We start from the raw sequence: 18,566 nt of genomic DNA, 5'->3' as shown, positions 1-18,566 counted from the left end.
TTATGTACGTTTTTATTGTTTTTAAGCTTCCTTTCCTTGGGATATATCTATTACCATATTACTTAAAATGGTCTGAGAATGATTCCCTCCCCCCCCCCCCCCGGAATTCCTGGAAACTGAGGTTCTGTGAAGGATGCCAGGGTTCTCTACTTCAGAATTCTTAGCATCCTTGCAGAATGACTATTCTCAGGATTCTAGGGGTAAGCCATAACAGTTAATTGACATTACATCAATTAAGGCCCAGATCCTAAGCAATTTTCCAACACTGGCATAGCTATGCTAATGGGATGTGTGCTGCATCCTGCAGTTGGGTAGCAGTCATGGAGTCCTCCTCAAAGTAAGGGAATGTTTGTTCCCTTACCTCGGAGTTGCATTGCCCTTATGTCAATGCTGGAGAGTTGATTAGAAGTGCGCCCTAAAGCTTATAACAGAGATGCCTGGACCTCTAAAGAAAATGCAGCCATGTTGCCAAGGTATTCTGTGTTCATTATTGTTTATGTTGATCCACTGGTGGTCACCACCCGCAGTTTGAGAACCGTTCCATTAGGTCATTTAGTTTCTTTAGATTTCTTAAACACAAAAAAATTCTGATTTCCAGACTGTGTACGGAGATTCAGTTGCTGTCAAGTAAGCATAGAATCTGGGAAGGGCAAAAGCTGGTGGAACCTTCGCAAAACCTGCTTCCAAATAGTTGAACACAACTGGTTTGAAAGCTTCATTGTCTTCATGATTCTCCTCAGCAGTGGTGCTTTGGTAAGCGAAAATTTTCTCTTATTTCCTGGAAGCCCACCTAACTTCACAGTCAGACGATTGGTGCTATAAGAACATTCTTATTTTCCGTTTTTGTGGAATGAATTATATAGACTGGGGGTGCCCAAACTCTAGCCTGGGGGCCATTTGTGGTCCTCAGGGACCACCAATTCAGCCCATGGGAAGCCCCCAGTCTCCAATGAACCTCTGGCCCCCCAGAGACTTGCTGGAGCCCGTGCTAGCCCAATGCAACTATTCTCAGTGCAAGGACCGACTGTTTGATCCCTTGTGTGAGCTGCAGATCAAGGGCTCCCTCCACTGCTTGCTGTTTCATGTCTGTGAAGCAGCAGCGGCAGCAAAGGAAAGGCTGGTGTTGCTTTGCGCAAGGCCTTGAGCTATCACGAGACCTTCATTCATTCATATAAGTTCCATATCTAATATATTCATTTATGTAAATGTATTCAAATTTAAATGTAAATTAATTATTTTATCCTGCCCCCAACAAAGTGTCAGAGAGACGATGTGGCCCTCCTGCCAAAAATTTTTAGACACCCCTCATATAGATTGATTGGTGGGGGAACCTGTGACAGTTAATACATTCAGGACCGGTTTTGACACGGCCTTCGGGTTCCTTGCTGCCCTATATGTTATTTTTGTCTTGGGGGGGGGGGGGCTTGGAAACCCCATAAATTATTTGTGAGGATATTCTTACAGTTGGTGGTGGGAGCATTGAGGGGGGAAGGCAGGGGGTGGGAAGCAGGCTGGAGGAGGTGGATCTTGGCAGCAAAGGTGCATGCTGGATCCTATCCATTTTTTCAACCCATCCCACCCCCTTCCTCTCCTCAGAAACATGCCAGTAGAATAGCTGGAGTGGGTCTGAGGAGACCCATTGGTAGCCAGAAGGCCTACCCCAGAGATAAGTAAAAAAAATTTTTTTAACCTGCCTCTTTTTGGCTTTCTGATTGCTCCCCACCACTACCATAGCATGCAGCCCATGCTCCGTTGATTTAGCTGCATACTATAGTGTGGCAGGAGTAGTTCCTTGTATTAAAGAGGAGAATCTTGTTTGGGGGAGGTGCATTGAAGCCACTTCCGTTCATACTGCTGCCTTCATGAAGCAAGGGAAGACACCTCTTTACATCAAAGCTACATTGTTCTCGCCAGTTCTTAAAGATACAGGTGACCACATTTTTTACATCCTGTGTAATACTTAGTGCTGTGGTAATCGTGACCTGCTTCTGAATGTGGCCATTGCCTTTACAAATACAAGGTAAGGGAGCATTTGTCGCCTTGCCCCAGAGTAAGCTCCTGCTGCTGCCAGGGGTCAACTCAAATCAAGTCCTCATTGACCCAAGAAGAGTGCTAGGGCCCGGAAAGGGGGATAGGATTCAGCTGGCACTGCTGCTATTGAACCTGCCCCCTCCCTTGGCCTGATCAACCCATCCTGCCCCATCTCCTCCCCCTTCTGCCCATTCCCTACCCCATTCCATCCCCTGCACGGCGTTACCTGTAGCAATAAGTGTCCCCAGTCTGTCATTAAACGGGTCAGCCGCCCACCACTTGCAGCAGCGCACCAGGTCACACCTGCCGCACTTTCACTTTTGCAACAGCAAAACCAGTTGTAAAGTGGTTTATACTACGTGAATGCTCATTCCAGTAGCAGAGAGGCCCCTTAGGATTGGGCTGTAAAACAGCCTTCAGAGTAAAAGGAACCCTCTGTTCACATAAAACCAACAATAAAGCAATAAAAACCAAAGTGTAAAACAGTATGATCTTTTTTGTAATAGCATTTTCCTTCATAGGCTTTTGAAGACATATACATTGAACAGCGCAAGACTATTAAGACCATTCTTGACTATGCTGATAAGATCTTCACATATGTCTTCATTCTGGAAATGCTTCTTAAATGGTTGGCTTATGGGTTTCAAGTCTATTTCACTAATGCCTGGTGCTGGCTAGACTTCATGATAGTTGATGTAAGTACCAAGTTTGTTCAGTAACTTTTTATACAACATTGACTTGTCATGGGCATACTTCATCAAAACACAAATGAAAAATCCTGCTTGATCAATTCCAGCATCTAGTCCAGCATTGTGTTACCTACATTGTCCCACCAGCTGCTCATGGGAAGCTCACAGACAGAAGTGAAATGGAATACAGGTGGGCCTTCAGAATGCCCATTTCAGGCAAAAAATGCAACTTTTGGTTTCTCGTGAAACCCAGAAGTGACATTTATATGCCTTTAAGAGACATTCTGAGGGCTGGGAACCTGCTGAGGGCATTATAAGGCTCAGAGCTTTATACATCTCAATCATGTGTCCGTCCGTCCCCTTAATCACTCCTTTTCCTAGTTAAAAAGCCCCAAACAGTGTAGCTTTTTTCTCAGTAGAAAGGTGCTCCAGCCATCTTGATTATTTTAGTGGTTCTCTGTTGCACTTCTTCCAACTCATTCATATTGAAAGTGGTCTATATTTGTGTGTTAATTAACCAGATATGCATTAACTGATCAAATATGACTTGCTTTTTCACAATGCTGTGTGATTAACTAATGATGTACTTGTTTCTTGTGTTGTAAAGATTTTAGTCTGAGAGATTTTGTATTTTTTGGGTGTTGCATAAAGTGTTATATGAGAGCCATTTCACATTAAAAACTTCAAATGTTCATATGTATGAAGCTGTCTTACATGAACTCAAATCATTTGTTAGAATTATTTGTTCTGACTGGGAGTGGCTTTCCAGAGCTTCAAAGATGGGTATGTCTCAGCCTTACTTGAGGGTGCCAGGAGTTGAATTTGGGACTTTCTGCTTGCAGACCGTGTGCTCTACCACGGAACTATGGGGTCATGCCCCTAAGTAACAATTTTAGAATTTTATCCACTCAAAACACTGGTAAGCTCTGCAAGACTCTTTTGAAATAAGTGTTGTGCAGTAACATACATCACAATTGAGTTGGCATGATACTAGTTTCTCAAGTTCCCCACTGGAAAATAATGGGTACATGTTTGTGTATGGTAACGTTTGTTTTTTGCCTTTTTTTCCTCCAGTAATTCTGTAACTGTAATTCTTGTCACTTTTGAATAGGTTTCCTTAGTGAGTTTAATAGCCAACTTCTTAGGTTTTTCTGAACTTGGTCCAATTAAATCTCTTCGGACACTGAGGGCCTTGAGACCTCTAAGAGCCTTGTCACGATTTGAAGGAATGAGGGTAAGTAAAAGAAAATTAAATAAAAATTGAGGGCCCCACAATGAAAACTGTATATGTGTTGGTTGGTTGGTTGGGAGAATCTGCTCTGTTTTGCTTTGATTCTGATAACACAGACTGCAACTAAGGGTCAGTTATTATTATTTTATATTAATGGGAATCATAATGTGATTATAACAATCTGCATGAAAAGTAATTTTTGTCATTATAGCTACAGTGGGAATAATCGGGCATGGGGAGAACATTTCCAGTTGCATCCTCAGGGCAGTCTGTTGTTTGTTGTTGTCCATCCTTCCTCCAGGTGCTCAGAGTGGCATACTTGATCTTTTTTCCTTTTGTCTTGTGATGTAGACTAGACTGAGAGATAGTGACTAGCCCAGGGATTCTCAAACTCGTTACCTTGGTGATCCACGGCATCATCTGCAGTGCATCAAGGGCCCACCAAGCTAGGACTCTGTAGAGTAAAATGGTGGACAACTTGGAAGTCACTTCCAGGTTTTGTATATGCCCCTCATGTCATTGGCGACACGCACCATGTGTTACAACACACTGCCATTTTATCCTGCAGCATCCTGGCCTTGGTGGGCCTGTGACCCACAGAAATCAGGTTGCAACCAACTTGTGGGTCATGAGTCACCATTAGGGAACTACTGGACTAACCCAAGATCCCCATTCACCATTTTGGCAGTACCAGACTCTGAACATGCATCTCCCCTGTTCAACTTCAGCCTTCTAGCCACTATCTTCTTCGACCAAGAGAGATTCTTTCCAGAAGATATACAGGAAATCTGTTAAGGTGGTATCATTATGCCATAAATGTTCTGGATTATCCTTTCACAAAAATAGAGATCTGTGGTTATGGGGTTGTATAAAAGTGAGCTTGGCTTGAAATCTATAGATTTCAGTACTGTTTCAAAGATGTTAAAGGAAAAATAATTTTATGACAGCCTCTTTCCATTATTTGACATAGTCTTCCTCATCTTGGAAAATTAAACTCCCCTGGTGAGAATTCTACTTACTGATAATTCTGAAGTCCCCTCTACCAACTGGCAGAGAAAGCTGTATAATTAAAAAGCATAGCTTCATCAGTTGCTTATGACTTTTCTTGTTTTAGCAGCTAATTTTGCCTGCACTCTTCCCCTGCCTAATCCTAGGCAAAAGTGCAGTGCAATCCTATGTATGTCTACTTAGAAGTAGGTCCCATGGAGTTGAGTGGAACTTATTCTCAGGGAAGTATGCATAGGATTGCAGCTTTAATTTATTTAAAATCAATATGATTAATTGATTAGGCTTTCTTTAAGCCAGGGGTCTCCAAATCCTGGCCGGGGGGGGTCAGATGTGGCCCGTGGCAAGCCTCTATCCAGCCAGTGGCCAACCTTTAGTCCCCTGAGAGCCCCATTCGACCAAACATGACCAGAGCTGTCTTGTAGGGTGGGGGAATGGGGGTTCATTTAAATGTGTGCTTTATTTCCGAAGTATATGTTGGTGCTTGGAGGAACCCTGGAAATTTGAGCCCATTCATTCTTTTATTCATTCATCTAAGTTCCATCTGTAATGTATTTATTTAAATTTCATATTTAAAAAAATTTTTTTCCAGCCTTTAGCTCTGTGCCAGATATTTGATGTGGCCCTCTGAGGCCTGAAGAGTTTAGAGACCCCTACTTTAAGCCATTTCTGCCCAACATTACATATACACAACAGGGATCAAATGTATGCACCTGTGGGCTGAGCAGAAATGGGTTAACTGTGTGACAACATTAAAGCACAAGTAAATATCAGAAACTACCTAAATTCTGGCTGATGCATAACTGGTTTAAAAATTTGCAACAGTTTATGCAACCTTTATTCACTTATTTTGTATTTTTCACTAGGTGGTTGTGAATGCCCTTATAGGAGCCATACCCTCTATTATGAACGTGCTTCTCGTATGTCTTATATTCTGGCTAATTTTTAGCATCATGGGCGTAAATCTGTTTGCTGGCACATTCTACCATTGTATTAATACCACAGATAAGGTGATGTTTTCAAGCAGCCAGGTTCCAAATAAAAGTGCTTGTGAAGCTTTGGGAGAGCTTGGCAGATGGGTAAATGTGAAAGTCAACTACGATAATGTTGGAGCTGGATATCTTTCTCTACTTCAAGTAGTAAGTAATCACTAACTTGTTTTAGTAATATATATCTTTTTAACCTTTCAGAACCTTGTCTCCCAATCTCCTCACAATTCTCTGCTCCCTATCTCTCAGAAAATGACTTTTCCAGACCCCAAACAGGCCAACAAGCTACCTGTACATGTGTTTACATGAACCTTTTAGTTTCAGCCAAAACATTTAATCTGTCGTTTTAAGGAACCCTGCTTTTGAAGAACCCATATTTAGTGCATTTGTGAGCCTTTGTAAGACAAAATAAAATCTAAACCTCCTCAGATGTAAGTGGGGTGAAAAAGATAAGTGATTTTTCTAGCTGAGTTTGCGCATCTCCTGAACTTCAGGCAATTAGGAAACTTTGCACACTGATAAGCATTACTTGATAATGTAATACAGATCGTATGCATGTATATATTACAACGTATATAATACACATTGGGCATTCCTTATCTGTAGTGCTTGGGACCAGAAGCATTTTGGATATTGGATTTTTCCATATTTTGAAATACTTGCATATGCATAATGAGAGATCTTGGGGATGGGGTCCAAGTCTAAACACAAAATTCATTTATGTTTCATATACCCCTTATACACATAAGGTAATTTTATACAATATTTTTAATAATTTTGTTCATGAAACAAGGTTCAAGCATGGAAACACAATTTGTGGTTTTATTTCTTTAACAAAAAAGTAAAAAAATAACAGTCATGTTGGTGCTCAAAAACGTTAACGTATTTCAGAATACTCCATATTTCGCAATTCCAGATAAGGGATGCCCATCCTGTACAGGAGTGTATCGCTTAACAATGGGAATACAGTCTGTAAACCCTGTTGTTAGGCACATCTAACGTTGCCTGGACAACTGCTAATGACATCCGGGTCACACCCCAGGATGCCTTGCAATAGCCTTGTAGCACCTCAGAATGCCCTGCAGGTCAGAGAAACCTTCAAAAAGAAGGCAGCTAGTTGGCAAAAGTGTGTGAATTGCCAGTTTAACCAGAAAGGAATTGGTGGGACCACCGTCATATATGCAATCAATCATTCACCGGAATGTCGCCACGCAGTACATACCTGTAGTATGGTGTCAGTCTATGACGGGTGTCAAAACCGTAGCTACCTTTGATACTACTGTGGCAGTACTTGTCCTTTGTCTGTTCCACATGAAATTCATTACCTTTTTGCAGAGGAAGAAACACCGAAAAATAGTCCATGCCCATTGTTTGCAGTAAGTGAAGGTGAAGAGCGTTCCTTCCCAGCAGTGCAATGCCAGCAGGTGGATTTGACTATTGTGCACAAACGCTGTGCACTGCCTGACAGTCTTACAGTTCAGTTATTGGCATAACATAGCTAAATCACTGGATTGCCGAGGACTTACAGGCCCTTAAAACTGAGGTCCATATAGAGGTATTTATGGAGTAGATCAAATATTTGAGATTTCATTCCTAAAGTGCTGTTTTCAAACAGAACAACATTCTTGATGCAGCAAGAGTCAACACAGGCATTCAAACTACCTTGAAGTTAGCTCTCCCTCTCAGACTTAGCATCTTAGAGCCCAATCCTATCCAATTTTCCAGCACCGGTGCAGCTGCAATGTAGCCCCAAGGAAAGGGAACAAATGTTCCCATACCTTAAAGAGGCATCTGTGACTGCTTCCCACCACAGGATGCAGTGCATTGTGCATTGGCACAGCTGCACTGGCACTGGAAAATTGGATAGGATTGGGCTAGATAGTTATAGATAACATCCTGCCAAGTGGTAGAGGATTTTGCCACACATCAAGTCCTAATGTAGGATAAAATAGCCAACTTCGCATTTTCTAAGCTTCCTAAGCTAAGCAGTTTCTAAGCTTTCTCTCTGAACTGAAAGGTTTGCCATGTTTCCAGATATTTTTTGTTGTAAGGCGATATATAAATATGTTTTTGTTGTCGGTAATTCTTAACGTGTTGCCTTCTTTTAGGCCACCTTCAAAGGATGGATGGAGATAATGTATGCTGCTGTTGATTCAACAGGGGTAAGTATATGATGGCCTTTTTCTTTTCCAATGGCAAACCTTAGTGCTCATAATGATAAATCTTACGTAGTGTAAACAACCAAAATACAGTTTGGCCCTTGGTATCCACTGGGAATCTATTCCAGAACTCCCCCCATGGATATAGAGGACCTCCGGATCCAACTGGAAACACCTTTTGGTCGCATCCAGAGCTGTTTAAAGGGCACTTCTGCTTTTTGTGAAAAACAGAAGTGCCCTTCTGACACCTTGAGGAGGGGGGGGGGGCTTTCTGAAGCCCGGAGAGGATGTGTATGGCCTCTCCAGGTCTGAGAAAGCTTCCTAGATGTGATCAGAATGCACTTCTGGTTGTGTATGGAAGGTCTTCCATGGGTCCTCCCACTGCAGGTTTGGAACCCTTGGTGGGTCAAATCCATGGATTCCAAACCTGTGAATAAAGAGAACCCACTGAGGTTTTACCCCTCCAAATTTGCTTCTCCAGCAGCATAATTGAAATAACAGTTACTGGTTAAATCTGATCAGTAAATGCAGCCTCCATATGCTATGTACCCAAGGAAATGGATTTGGGCATCCTATCATGTGGCTGATAATTTAATGAAGGGCTTGCTTTCTTAATGTGGGCATGGATGTTCTGGAAGTGGGAAATTCTTCTTTTTTGGAAAATTTATCCATAGCTGAGGTAGGGGACTTCCCGCTACAATTCTGTTCCTTCCAATTCTCTTCCTAGGAAACAGATAGGAATGCACTGTCTCATCACCCTGCCTGCTTCACCTTGTCTTCCTTTTCATTTTCTCAACACATTTCCCTCTTCATTTCTTGCTTTCTCTACACCCCTACTCCTAATTGGCCACAGTTCAAGTAGTTTGGAAACAGGCATTTTGCAGTACCTATTGATGAATATTGCCCTTCTTCTCACTCCCTAAATCCCACCTGCAGGAGAAGCCACAGTCAGTAGCAGCTCCAATTGCTCTCCTCTCTTCCACTGACCAGAAGCCTCCACATGCAATGCTCCACATGGACATATCCTCCACATGCAACCCTAATAGGTCCACAGGCTGACAATGTTCCTTTCTTAAAGACTTAAAAAATATATCATTGGAAATGTTTTCCATCTTCTTTAAAGTAGCAAAGAAGAATGGTGGAATGCAAGTCATAGCGCATTTGAAATACTTCATTTACTTACCTGGCAAAGAAATCATTTTGCATAGAGATAGTCAAATTGATCTAGCAGGTGAACCAGTCCTGTCCAATTTCCAGAATGTCCTTTGTCCTCATCCAGAGAGAGAGTTTGTCTTGTCTGGGGACTCTTGTGTCCTACCCTTTCTAATTCAGTCTGCAGTGAGTCCCCAGATGGTGTCCTTGTTCTCAATCCTGTTTGTACTGATTCTGCTAAAGTTAAATGTTACATGCTTTTGCAGTTCTAGATTAAGGTTAGGTTACTTCCTACCTCAGGTAAAGGTAAACTTCCATTTCCTGGAAGTTTCTTGAATTTCCCTCTGGATGGGAATTTCCCTCCCATCCAGAAAGGAGATTCACTATTAAGTAATCATAGACAGTTTAAAACAATACACTTGACTAGCCCTGCTCTCGCATAATGGGGAATGTCAACGCATATGTCCCCCAAACAGAGAACATTCTTAGAAAGCACCCTTCACATGCAAATCAAATTGCATGTGAAAAGCGGTCAGAACACACTGCCCGTGCTTGCTTACATCCCACATAAGGTGGGGAGTGCATCTCTCTGTCATGTGAAACGTGCACATTCGGATCAGGGAAACAAAATAAATTATCTTATTATTTTATTTTGCACATTTTAATACTTTCCTCCCTCCAAGGAACTCAGAATGGTGTACACAGTTCCTCCCCTCCATTTGTCACAACAACCCTATGAGGTAGGTAAGTCTAAGAGGTAGTGACTGGCCCAAATCACCCAGGGAGCTTCATAGCTGAATGGGGATTTGAACCTGGTTCTTCCAGGTCTGAGTCCAACAACAGAATCACTACATCATCCTGGTCTTTGGTCTTACAGTTTAGTAGAGGGTTGTAACAGAATGCAGAGCTTTGGGAGGCCATTAATTCTTGGAGGTGTCCCTGATTAATTAAACTGTCTTAACACATCAACAACCAGTTCCCTGCTATGGTTATTCTGAAGTAATCGCAAGTATCAGATTGCCCAGGGTTAATGTTTTCTTGCTGTTCCAAGGAGATATTTTTTCTGGGAACCTTAGCTGAACACTGCTTCTTTGTGAACAGGAATTCTACCTTCTGTACCAATTGTGTGCAGTGAGCTTGTATATTCTACATATGCATTCACATGTGTTTCCCTTGTATTACTGTGTGTATGAGGGACAATATTTTAGCAGAAAAACTGTGTAACTGTTCCTGAAAATTCTTTGGGTGTTGATATCTTGCCATGTCTCTTCTTTTTATAGCAGGAAAAACAGCCTGAATACGAGTTTAATAAATACATGTATCTTTACTTCGTCATCTTCATCATATTTGGTTCATTCTTCACTTTGAATCTTTTCATTGGTGTTATCATTGATAATTTCAATCAACAAAAAAAGAAGATAAGTGTTCAGATTATTCATCTCTAGCACACAGAGACCTGTGTTGTAAATAGCTAAAATGTGATAGTTGCATTCAAGCATGGGTGTCATGACTTCCTAATGCCCTGGTGTTTGGGGGATATTTATTCCAATTGTAGTAGTCTTTCATTTATATCTATATCCAGGCCCAGCCTAGCAACAAGTCTTAGGGCCTAATTCTATCTAACTTTCCAACATTGATGCACCATGTGCTACATCCTGCACTGGAAAGATGGTCATGGAGGCCTCCTCAAGGTAAGGGAATGTTTGTTCCCTTACTTCAGGGCTGCATTGTATCTGCATCAGTGCTGGTATGTTGAATAGGATTGGACCTTTAGTGAAGCGCTCACTTTGCGCATTGAGGCTGCAATCCTGTCCACACTTACCTGGGAGCAAGCCCCATTGACTACAGTGGGACTTGCTTCTGAGTAGACATGCATATGATTGGGCTCTGAGTTAGGGAGGAGCAGCCAGCTAACAAGGGGCAGCAAACTGACAGATGCAAACTGCAGTTTATCTTGGCCTCCCTTTGCCACTCATCTGTGTTTCTAATCAGCCAGGTGGGCAAGAAGAAGAGTGAAGAGATGGTGATGGTGGCAGCCACAGTAGTGGTGGCGTTCACTATTTGCTTATAAGGAGCATACTAGCAGGGCCCAATTCAGACAGCAGATCCACCCAAGCCACTTCTGTCCACATCTAAACATATTGTTAAGTTTGTTCACCAGAGACCAGAAAGCTGTGGTGAAAGGCATGCATTTCTTTGGGTATTTTGTACTTCATTACTTATGTATTTCTGTTTCCCAGAATGGTAAACTGACTGATAAGTTGCCACAAAACTCAGGTGGCTCCTTGCACGTGTATAAGCATGTGCTCCTGATGCACTAGAACAAGGCTCTCCAAACTTCTCAGTACAAGCACCATATCGTATATTTTACACATTTTTGCATGCCAAAAAAAATCAATTTTATAAATCAGGGGTGTCCAAACTTTGGTAGGATGATGACACATCATCTCTCTGACAGTGTATGGGGGGGGCCAGGAAAAAAGAATTACTTTACATTTAAAATTTGAATAAATTTACATAAATGAATATATTAGAGATGGAACTTGTATGAATGAATAAAGGTCTCATCATAGCTCAAAGCCTGTAAAAGGCCTTGTGCAAAGCAAGGCTGGCATTTCCTTTGTTGCCACTGCTACTTTACAGACGTGAAACAGCAAACAGCGGAGGGAGCCCTTGGCCTGCAACTCACACAAGAGGTTGAGCAGTTGGCCCTCTCACTGACTGCAGTCGCATCAGACCAACGCAGGCTTCAGCAAGTCTCCAGTGGACCAGAGACTGGGGGCTCCCCATGGGCCGGATTGGGGTTCCTGAGGGCCACAAATGGCCCCTGGGCCAGGGTTTGGGCACCCCTATTATAAATGAATGATTGAAATTTAAATGAATACCTTTTGCTTGGATCCTTTTTGTAAGCAGTGTGATATAATTCGGAACAAAAGAGAAATGTGACTATTGCAAAGGAACAATGCCATGCTTAAACTGAGAAGTGATATATAATGAGTAAAAATGTCTAAGGGGTGAGGTTAACATTGAATAATTATGGTTTGAGGGTCTTAAAGCATTTGGCCAAGGTGACTGAAATGAGGGTTAACCAGGCTGACACCACTCTGGTCATACGGGAAGGAGTGCACCAGACAGAACTGCTCATGTTAACTGTCCAACCTCATGGTTGGGAAAATGTTTTAAGTTGCTACAGGCCAGATAAAATCGTATGATATGCTGGATATGGCCCTGGGCCATAGTTTGGAGACCCTGCGCTAGAGCATTCCTCCCATTGCCATCTTTTCATGGACATCCCCCTTGTCTATGTGGAGCTGCCTCTCACATTACCATATATGGCAACGGTAGGAGCTTCAGGTGTACATCAGAACTCAATGGAGTTGGATTATGCTGTAAAATGGAATAGATTTGAGGGGGGCGTAGGGGGCTGGAGAGAGAAAGGGTAATCCCCTCTCTTCTTGTGCCAGTGCCGAAGTGCCACAAGCCAAAGAAAGCTCTTAGATACAATGTTTCTAGTTCAAATATGAGAGTTGTGTTTTTGTTAATATTATTGCAATAAATGGGGTTTTCACAGTGTACTTGTGGAACTAATGTTATAGTATGCCTATAATTAGTTTTGGTTTCACCCCTTTACTTAGGAGGTCAAGACATCTTTATGACAGAAGAACAGAAGAAATATTACAATGCAATGAAAAAGCTGGGGTCCAAGAAACCACAGAAGCCTATACCTAGACCAGTGGTATGGATGATTTTATCTCTCCTTATAATAATAATAAATAATAATAACTTTATTTCTACCCCGCCTTTCTCCCCGAAGAGACTCAAGGCGGCTTACAACATATTAAAAACAATTTAAAAACAAATAAAAACATATTAACACATACTAAAAACAGCAGTCAGAGTAAAAAAAATAGGTAAAAGAGCATAGAGCAGCAGCAAGTCATAAAAGAATCAGGCCTGTAAAAAATATTAAAAGATGTTAAAAAGATGTTAAAAGGCCAAGAACTCAGAAGGCCTGTTTAAACAGAAGGGTCTTCAGGCCTTGCCGAAAGGTCTCAAGAGAGGGAGCTATTCTTAAGTCAAGGGGAAGGGAGTTCCATAGCGTTGGTGCCACTACTGAGAAGGCCCTATTTCTTGCAGCCGCCCCACGTACCTCCCTAGGCGGCGGCACTTGTAAAAAGGCCTTCTCTGATGACCTGAGAGGGCGAGCCGGATTGTACGGGAGCAGGCGATCTCTAAGATACCCTGGTCCAGAGCAGTATAGGGCTTTAAAGGTCAATACCAGCACCTTGAATTGGGCCCGGAAACGAATGGGCAGCCAGTGCAGCCGCTGGAGAAGCGGACTGACAGAGTCGAACCGCCTACCTCCAGTAACCACACGGGCCGCCGCATTCTGCACTAGTTGCAGTTTCCGAACCATCTTCAAGGGCAGCCCCACATAGAGCGCATTACAGTAATCTAATCTCGATGTCACCGAGGCATGGATCACCGTGGCCAGGTCTGCACGATCCAAGTACGGCCGCAGCTGGCGCACCAGCCAAAGCTGAGCGAAGGCCCCCCTTGCCACAGCCGCCACCTGGGAATCCAGGAGCAGCTGCGAGTCCAGGTGGACCCCCAAGCTGCGGACCTGCTCCTTCAGAGGGAATGCAACCCCATTCAGCGCAAGCCGATAGTCCAGCACCTGCATCGAGGATTTCCGAACCAGGAGAGCCTCTGTCTTATCCGGATTTAATTTCAGCTTGTTAGCCCCCATCCAGATCCTCACTGCCTCCAGACAGCGCTCCAGGTCCTCAACCGCCACCCTGGAGTCTGGAGGAAAGGAGAGATAGAGCTGGGTGTCATCAGCATATTGATGGCACCCCACTCCAAACCCCTGGATGACCTCTCCCAGCGGTTTCATGTAGATGTTAAATAGCATGGGGGACAGAATTGAGCCCTGTGGCACCCCGCATCTCAAGGGCCAGGGTGTCGAACAGGCATCCCCCAGCACCACCATCTGGGACCGACCCTCCAAGTAGGAGCGGAACCACCGCAAAACAGTGCCTCCAGCTCCCAACTCGGCCAATCGGCCCAGAAGGATACCATGGTCGATGGTATCGAAAGCCGCTGAGAGGTCCAGCAGGACCAACAGGGACGCACTCCCCCTGTCCAGTCCCCGGCTTAGGTCATCCACCAAGGCGACCAAGGTGGTTTCCGTCCCAAAGTCCGGCCTGAAGCCAGATTGAAAAGGATCCAGATAATCCGCTTCATCCAAGACCCTCTGGAGTTGGGATGCCACCACCCGCTTATATATATATGGACTTATCATTTCCATATATGTAAATCAGGCCATGTAACTTGAAGCAAAATAGTTCTGTAAAACACACACACCAAAAAGCAGGCTTTCACCATAATATGAAAAGCAACTTACAAACAAATAGCTTTCTTGGGAAGTAATATCATGCTTTGTTCTGTGTTGTTTTTCCAGAACAAATTCCAAGGTTTTATTTTTGATTGTGTAACGAAGCAAGCATTTGACATCGGCATCATGGTTCTTATCTGTCTCAATATGGTGACCATGATGGTAGAAACAGCTGACCAGGATGAGTCCGTGGATAACATTTTATACTGGATTAATTTAGTTTTCATCATCCTTTTCACTGGAGAGTTTGTCTTGAAACTGATTGCACTCCGTTATTATTATTTCACCATTGGCTGGAATATATTTGATTTTGTGGTTGTCATTCTCTCCATTGTAGGTAAGCAACATTTAAGTTCAAAGGGGAAATGTAAGTTTAAAAAAAATGGACAGATCAATTAAAAACAGCATTTTTGATATTTGGCATAAACCAACAAAACATTGCTAGAAATCATTTATTTATATACTGCTTTTCAACAGAAAGGTTCACAAAGCAGTTTATGGACAAAACCAAGTAATTGAATAATAATTAATAATAATTAAATGGCTTCCTGTCCCAAAAGGGCTCACAATGTGAAAACATGTACAAAAATACCAGCAAACAGCCACTAGAAAAGTCACTGTGCTGGGGTGAAATGGGACAGTTGCTCTCCATACTTCACAAAATTACACACTGTTCATTTCAGATTGCCTGCAGGAATGATATTTGCACTGAATTAAATTCAGATTGCCCCTTGTGACTTCTTGCCTTGCCCTTGCCTTGTTTGCAATTGTAACAGGGTTGCAGTGTGACAATGTAATACGTAGTACATGTATGCATTAAAATGTAATAATATGTGTACAGTATGTATAATATTTTACCTTGCAATATTTCTTATAGGTATGTTCCTGGCAAAGATCATTGAGGAATATTTTGTGTCCCCCACTTTGTTCCGAGTTATCCGACTTGCCAGGATAGGTCGAATCCTGCGTCTAATCAAGGGCGCTAAAGGGATCCGTACTCTGCTCTTTGCCTTGATGATGTCTCTCCCTGCCTTGTTTAACATTGGTCTCCTGCTTTTCCTGGTCATGTTCATCTACGCTATATTTGGAATGTCCAACTTTGCCTATGTTCAGAAGTTAGGTGGAATTGATGACATGTTCAACTTTGAAACGTTTGGCAACAGCATGATCTGTCTCTTCATGATTACCACCTCTGCTGGCTGGGATGGCTTGTTACTACCCATTCTTCACTATGAGGAGCCAGACTGTGACTCCCACAAAGAACACCCAGGTAGCTCAGTGAAAGGAGACTGCGGCAACCCTTCTGTTGGGATTTTTTTCTTTGTCAGCTATATCATCATATCATTTTTAGTTGTAGTAAACATGTATATTGCTGTTATTTTGGAGAACTTTAGTGTTGCTACAGAAGAAAGTGCTGAGCCTTTGAGTGAGGATGACTTTGAGATGTTCTATGAAGTCTGGGAAAAGTTTGATCCAGATGCAACCCAGTTCATAGAGTACTGCAAACTCTTTGAATTTGCTGCTTCACTGGACCCTCCTCTATTAATACCCAAACCAAATAAGATTCAGCTTATTGCGATGGATCTGCCCATGGTCAGTGGTGACAGAATTCACTGCCTTGACATACTGTTTGCTTTCACAAAACGTGTTCTGGGCGAAAGTGATGAACTGGATGCACTTAGGGTCCAAATGGAAGATCGGTTTATGGCTGCCAATCCTTCCAAAGTCTCCTATGAACCAATTACAACTACACTGAAGCGGAAACTCGAGGAGGAGTCTGCTAAAGTTATCCAGCAAGCCTTCAGACTATACCGCTTAAAGAAAACCATACATGAAGTTTCATTTGTGTATGACAAAGAGGGAAATAATTTTCCTGGTAAGAATGACATGATTATTGAGAAGTTCAGCTTGAGCTCCACTCAGGAAAAGACAGATCGGAGCTCCTCCACAACCTCACCTCCTTCATATGATAGTGTCACAAAGCCAGACAAATATGAACAAGAAAAATCAGAAAAAGAAGAAAAAGACAAAGATGCCAGGGATGGAAAAAAGTAAGAATGAAACAAGTCATTCTGTCTGCAACAAGTTGTTTACAGCATAAGGAAGTGAAACTGATAGCAAACCAGAATCCTGTTGGATTTTTATGCCAAACTGACCATTTCTACAATTATCATAATATCTACATGCACCTAAGGCCAGCGTCTAACACCAGGCAATGGTCATCACTGTTGACTTGGTAGTAAAAGCTTCTTGAGGAGAACAGTGTTGTTCTTACCAGCTGACACTGATGAAGAAGGATGCACAAAATGGCTGCAGACTGTCAGGATGCATCAGTAATTGTGTGTACATTAACAAAAAACACCCCTTTGTTGCAGTAATCTCTGTGCATCTCAACTGCCACACATGTCCTGTTCAACAGGTTCTTATCCATGCAGTCATATTCCGTTTACAGATCACTGTTTATAATTATGTTGAGCAAAGTGCTTGAATGCTCTTTCCTCAGATGCGTGTTTACATTTTTTTTTCTTTTAGTACTTTCTAATAAAGTTGTAATCATTAGGGACCTTAATCATTGTGGGCTTGTCTCACTGTGAACTTGCAACAGAGAATCCTGGCTGAGCTGCAAAAGCCTATCAGGAAAAGGCCTGTCAGGAAAGAAGAAGGAATTTTAAGGGGGCTGGTTGTGACATCAATGTTCACAATTTAAAAGAATGCAATAGTGGGTTTAACAGGTTATGTTAAGGACTTAATTTAAACCATGTACTAGAATTGCACAGATTAGGTTTAGTCAGTGCTTTTTTTGTTAAAAAATAGGTGCAGGAACTCACAACTTTTTATTTATTTATTTATTTTTAAACCATTTTTTATACATGTGCGCACGCACGCGCGCACACACACACACACACACACACACACGTCCATCCCGTGTGAGCTCCCTGATAGCAAAAGCACTCCTGTCACAGCTGGAGTGAAACACCCCATTTTTTTTAGGTGGGGAGGTGCTCCATTGGGCTATAGGAAACTCTCTCCATTGGGCTATAGGAAAGCCTATACAGTAGTTAAAGTGTTCAGAACAAATATATAAGGTCTTGAGCCCAGCTGGTGGCCATCAGTGCCTCAAGTGTTAGTTCCAAACACTTTGAGCCTAAGAGCTCCATTGGCTCAGTGGCTAAACTGTAGATCTATGAAGCCAGAGGCTTGGGGTTCAAATCCCACTGAGGAATAATATTTTTTTTTTTTTTTTAAGGTGGGAAAGTGCTCCATGGCTGCAAAATATAAAGGTTGGTTGCTAGTTGCCAAAAGGTGGGCCAGTTGAGGCTGCAAAACTCCTCAAAGTTCAGTCCCAGGCAGGCTCTTTTTTGACCTTTATTTTTTTTTAAAGTCCCAGGTAGGACTTAACCCACAGCCTCCAGCAGGGGGCTCACTCCAGGAGCTTAACTGTGGGTTAAGTCCTAACTGGAACTAAAAAAAAAAAAAAAGGTCAAAAAAGAGCCTGCCTGGGACTGAACTTTGAGGAGTTTTGCAGCCTCAACTGGCCCACCTTTTGGCAGCGAGCAACCAACCTTTATATTTTGCAGCCATGGAGCACCTTCCCACCTTAAAAAAAATAATAATAATTCCTCATTGGGATTTGAACCCCTAGCCTCTGGCTCCACAGACCTATAATTTAACCACTGAGCCACCAGAGGTCTTAGGCTCAAAGTGTTTGGAACTAATACTTGAGGCACTGATAGCCACCAGCTGGGCTGAAGACCTTATATATTAGTTCTGAACACTTTGACAATAGGCTTTCCTATAGCCCAATGGAAAGAGTGCTGGGCTGTGGAGCACAAGGTTGGAGGTTCGAATCCCTCCCTAGCCAGCAGTGCAGAGCAGGGTGGTGCAGGCAGGGGAAAAAAGGTGGGGGCAAGG

At 42.6% G+C, this 18,566-nt stretch overlaps 1 protein-coding gene across 18 annotated transcripts in view; it reads left to right on the top strand.

The window, feature by feature from the left end:
• The window catches only part of LOC136657740 (sodium channel protein type 2 subunit alpha-like), a 57,779-nt gene extending 41,070 nt beyond the window's left edge, over positions 1-16,709 (top strand). For 16 of the 18 annotated variants that reach the window (XM_066634692.1, XM_066634698.1, XM_066634693.1 and 13 more), the window contains 9 exons: positions 599-753; positions 2,553-2,726; positions 3,832-3,954; positions 5,823-6,095; positions 8,054-8,107; positions 10,537-10,678; positions 12,892-12,992; positions 14,721-14,991; positions 15,532-16,709. In XM_066634692.1, coding sequence (XP_066490789.1) covers positions 599-753; positions 2,553-2,726; positions 3,832-3,954; positions 5,823-6,095; positions 8,054-8,107; positions 10,537-10,678; positions 12,892-12,992; positions 14,721-14,991; positions 15,532-16,709 — 2,471 coding nt within the window. The remainder of the gene's footprint in view (positions 1-598; positions 754-2,552; positions 2,727-3,831; positions 3,955-5,822; positions 6,096-8,053; positions 8,108-10,536; positions 10,679-12,891; positions 12,993-14,720; positions 14,992-15,531) is intronic. The other 2 variants (XM_066634696.1, XM_066634697.1) reach the window with 1 other exon arrangement.
• The last annotated feature ends 1,857 nt before the right edge of the window (positions 16,710-18,566 follow it).

Source organism: Tiliqua scincoides, chromosome 1, assembly GCF_035046505.1.
Source record: "Tiliqua scincoides isolate rTilSci1 chromosome 1, rTilSci1.hap2, whole genome shotgun sequence".
Lineage (NCBI taxonomy): Eukaryota > Metazoa > Chordata > Lepidosauria > Squamata > Scincidae > Tiliqua > Tiliqua scincoides.
The sequence above is the reverse complement of the archived record's forward strand: the minus strand, read 5'-3'. Positions and strand labels throughout refer to the sequence as shown.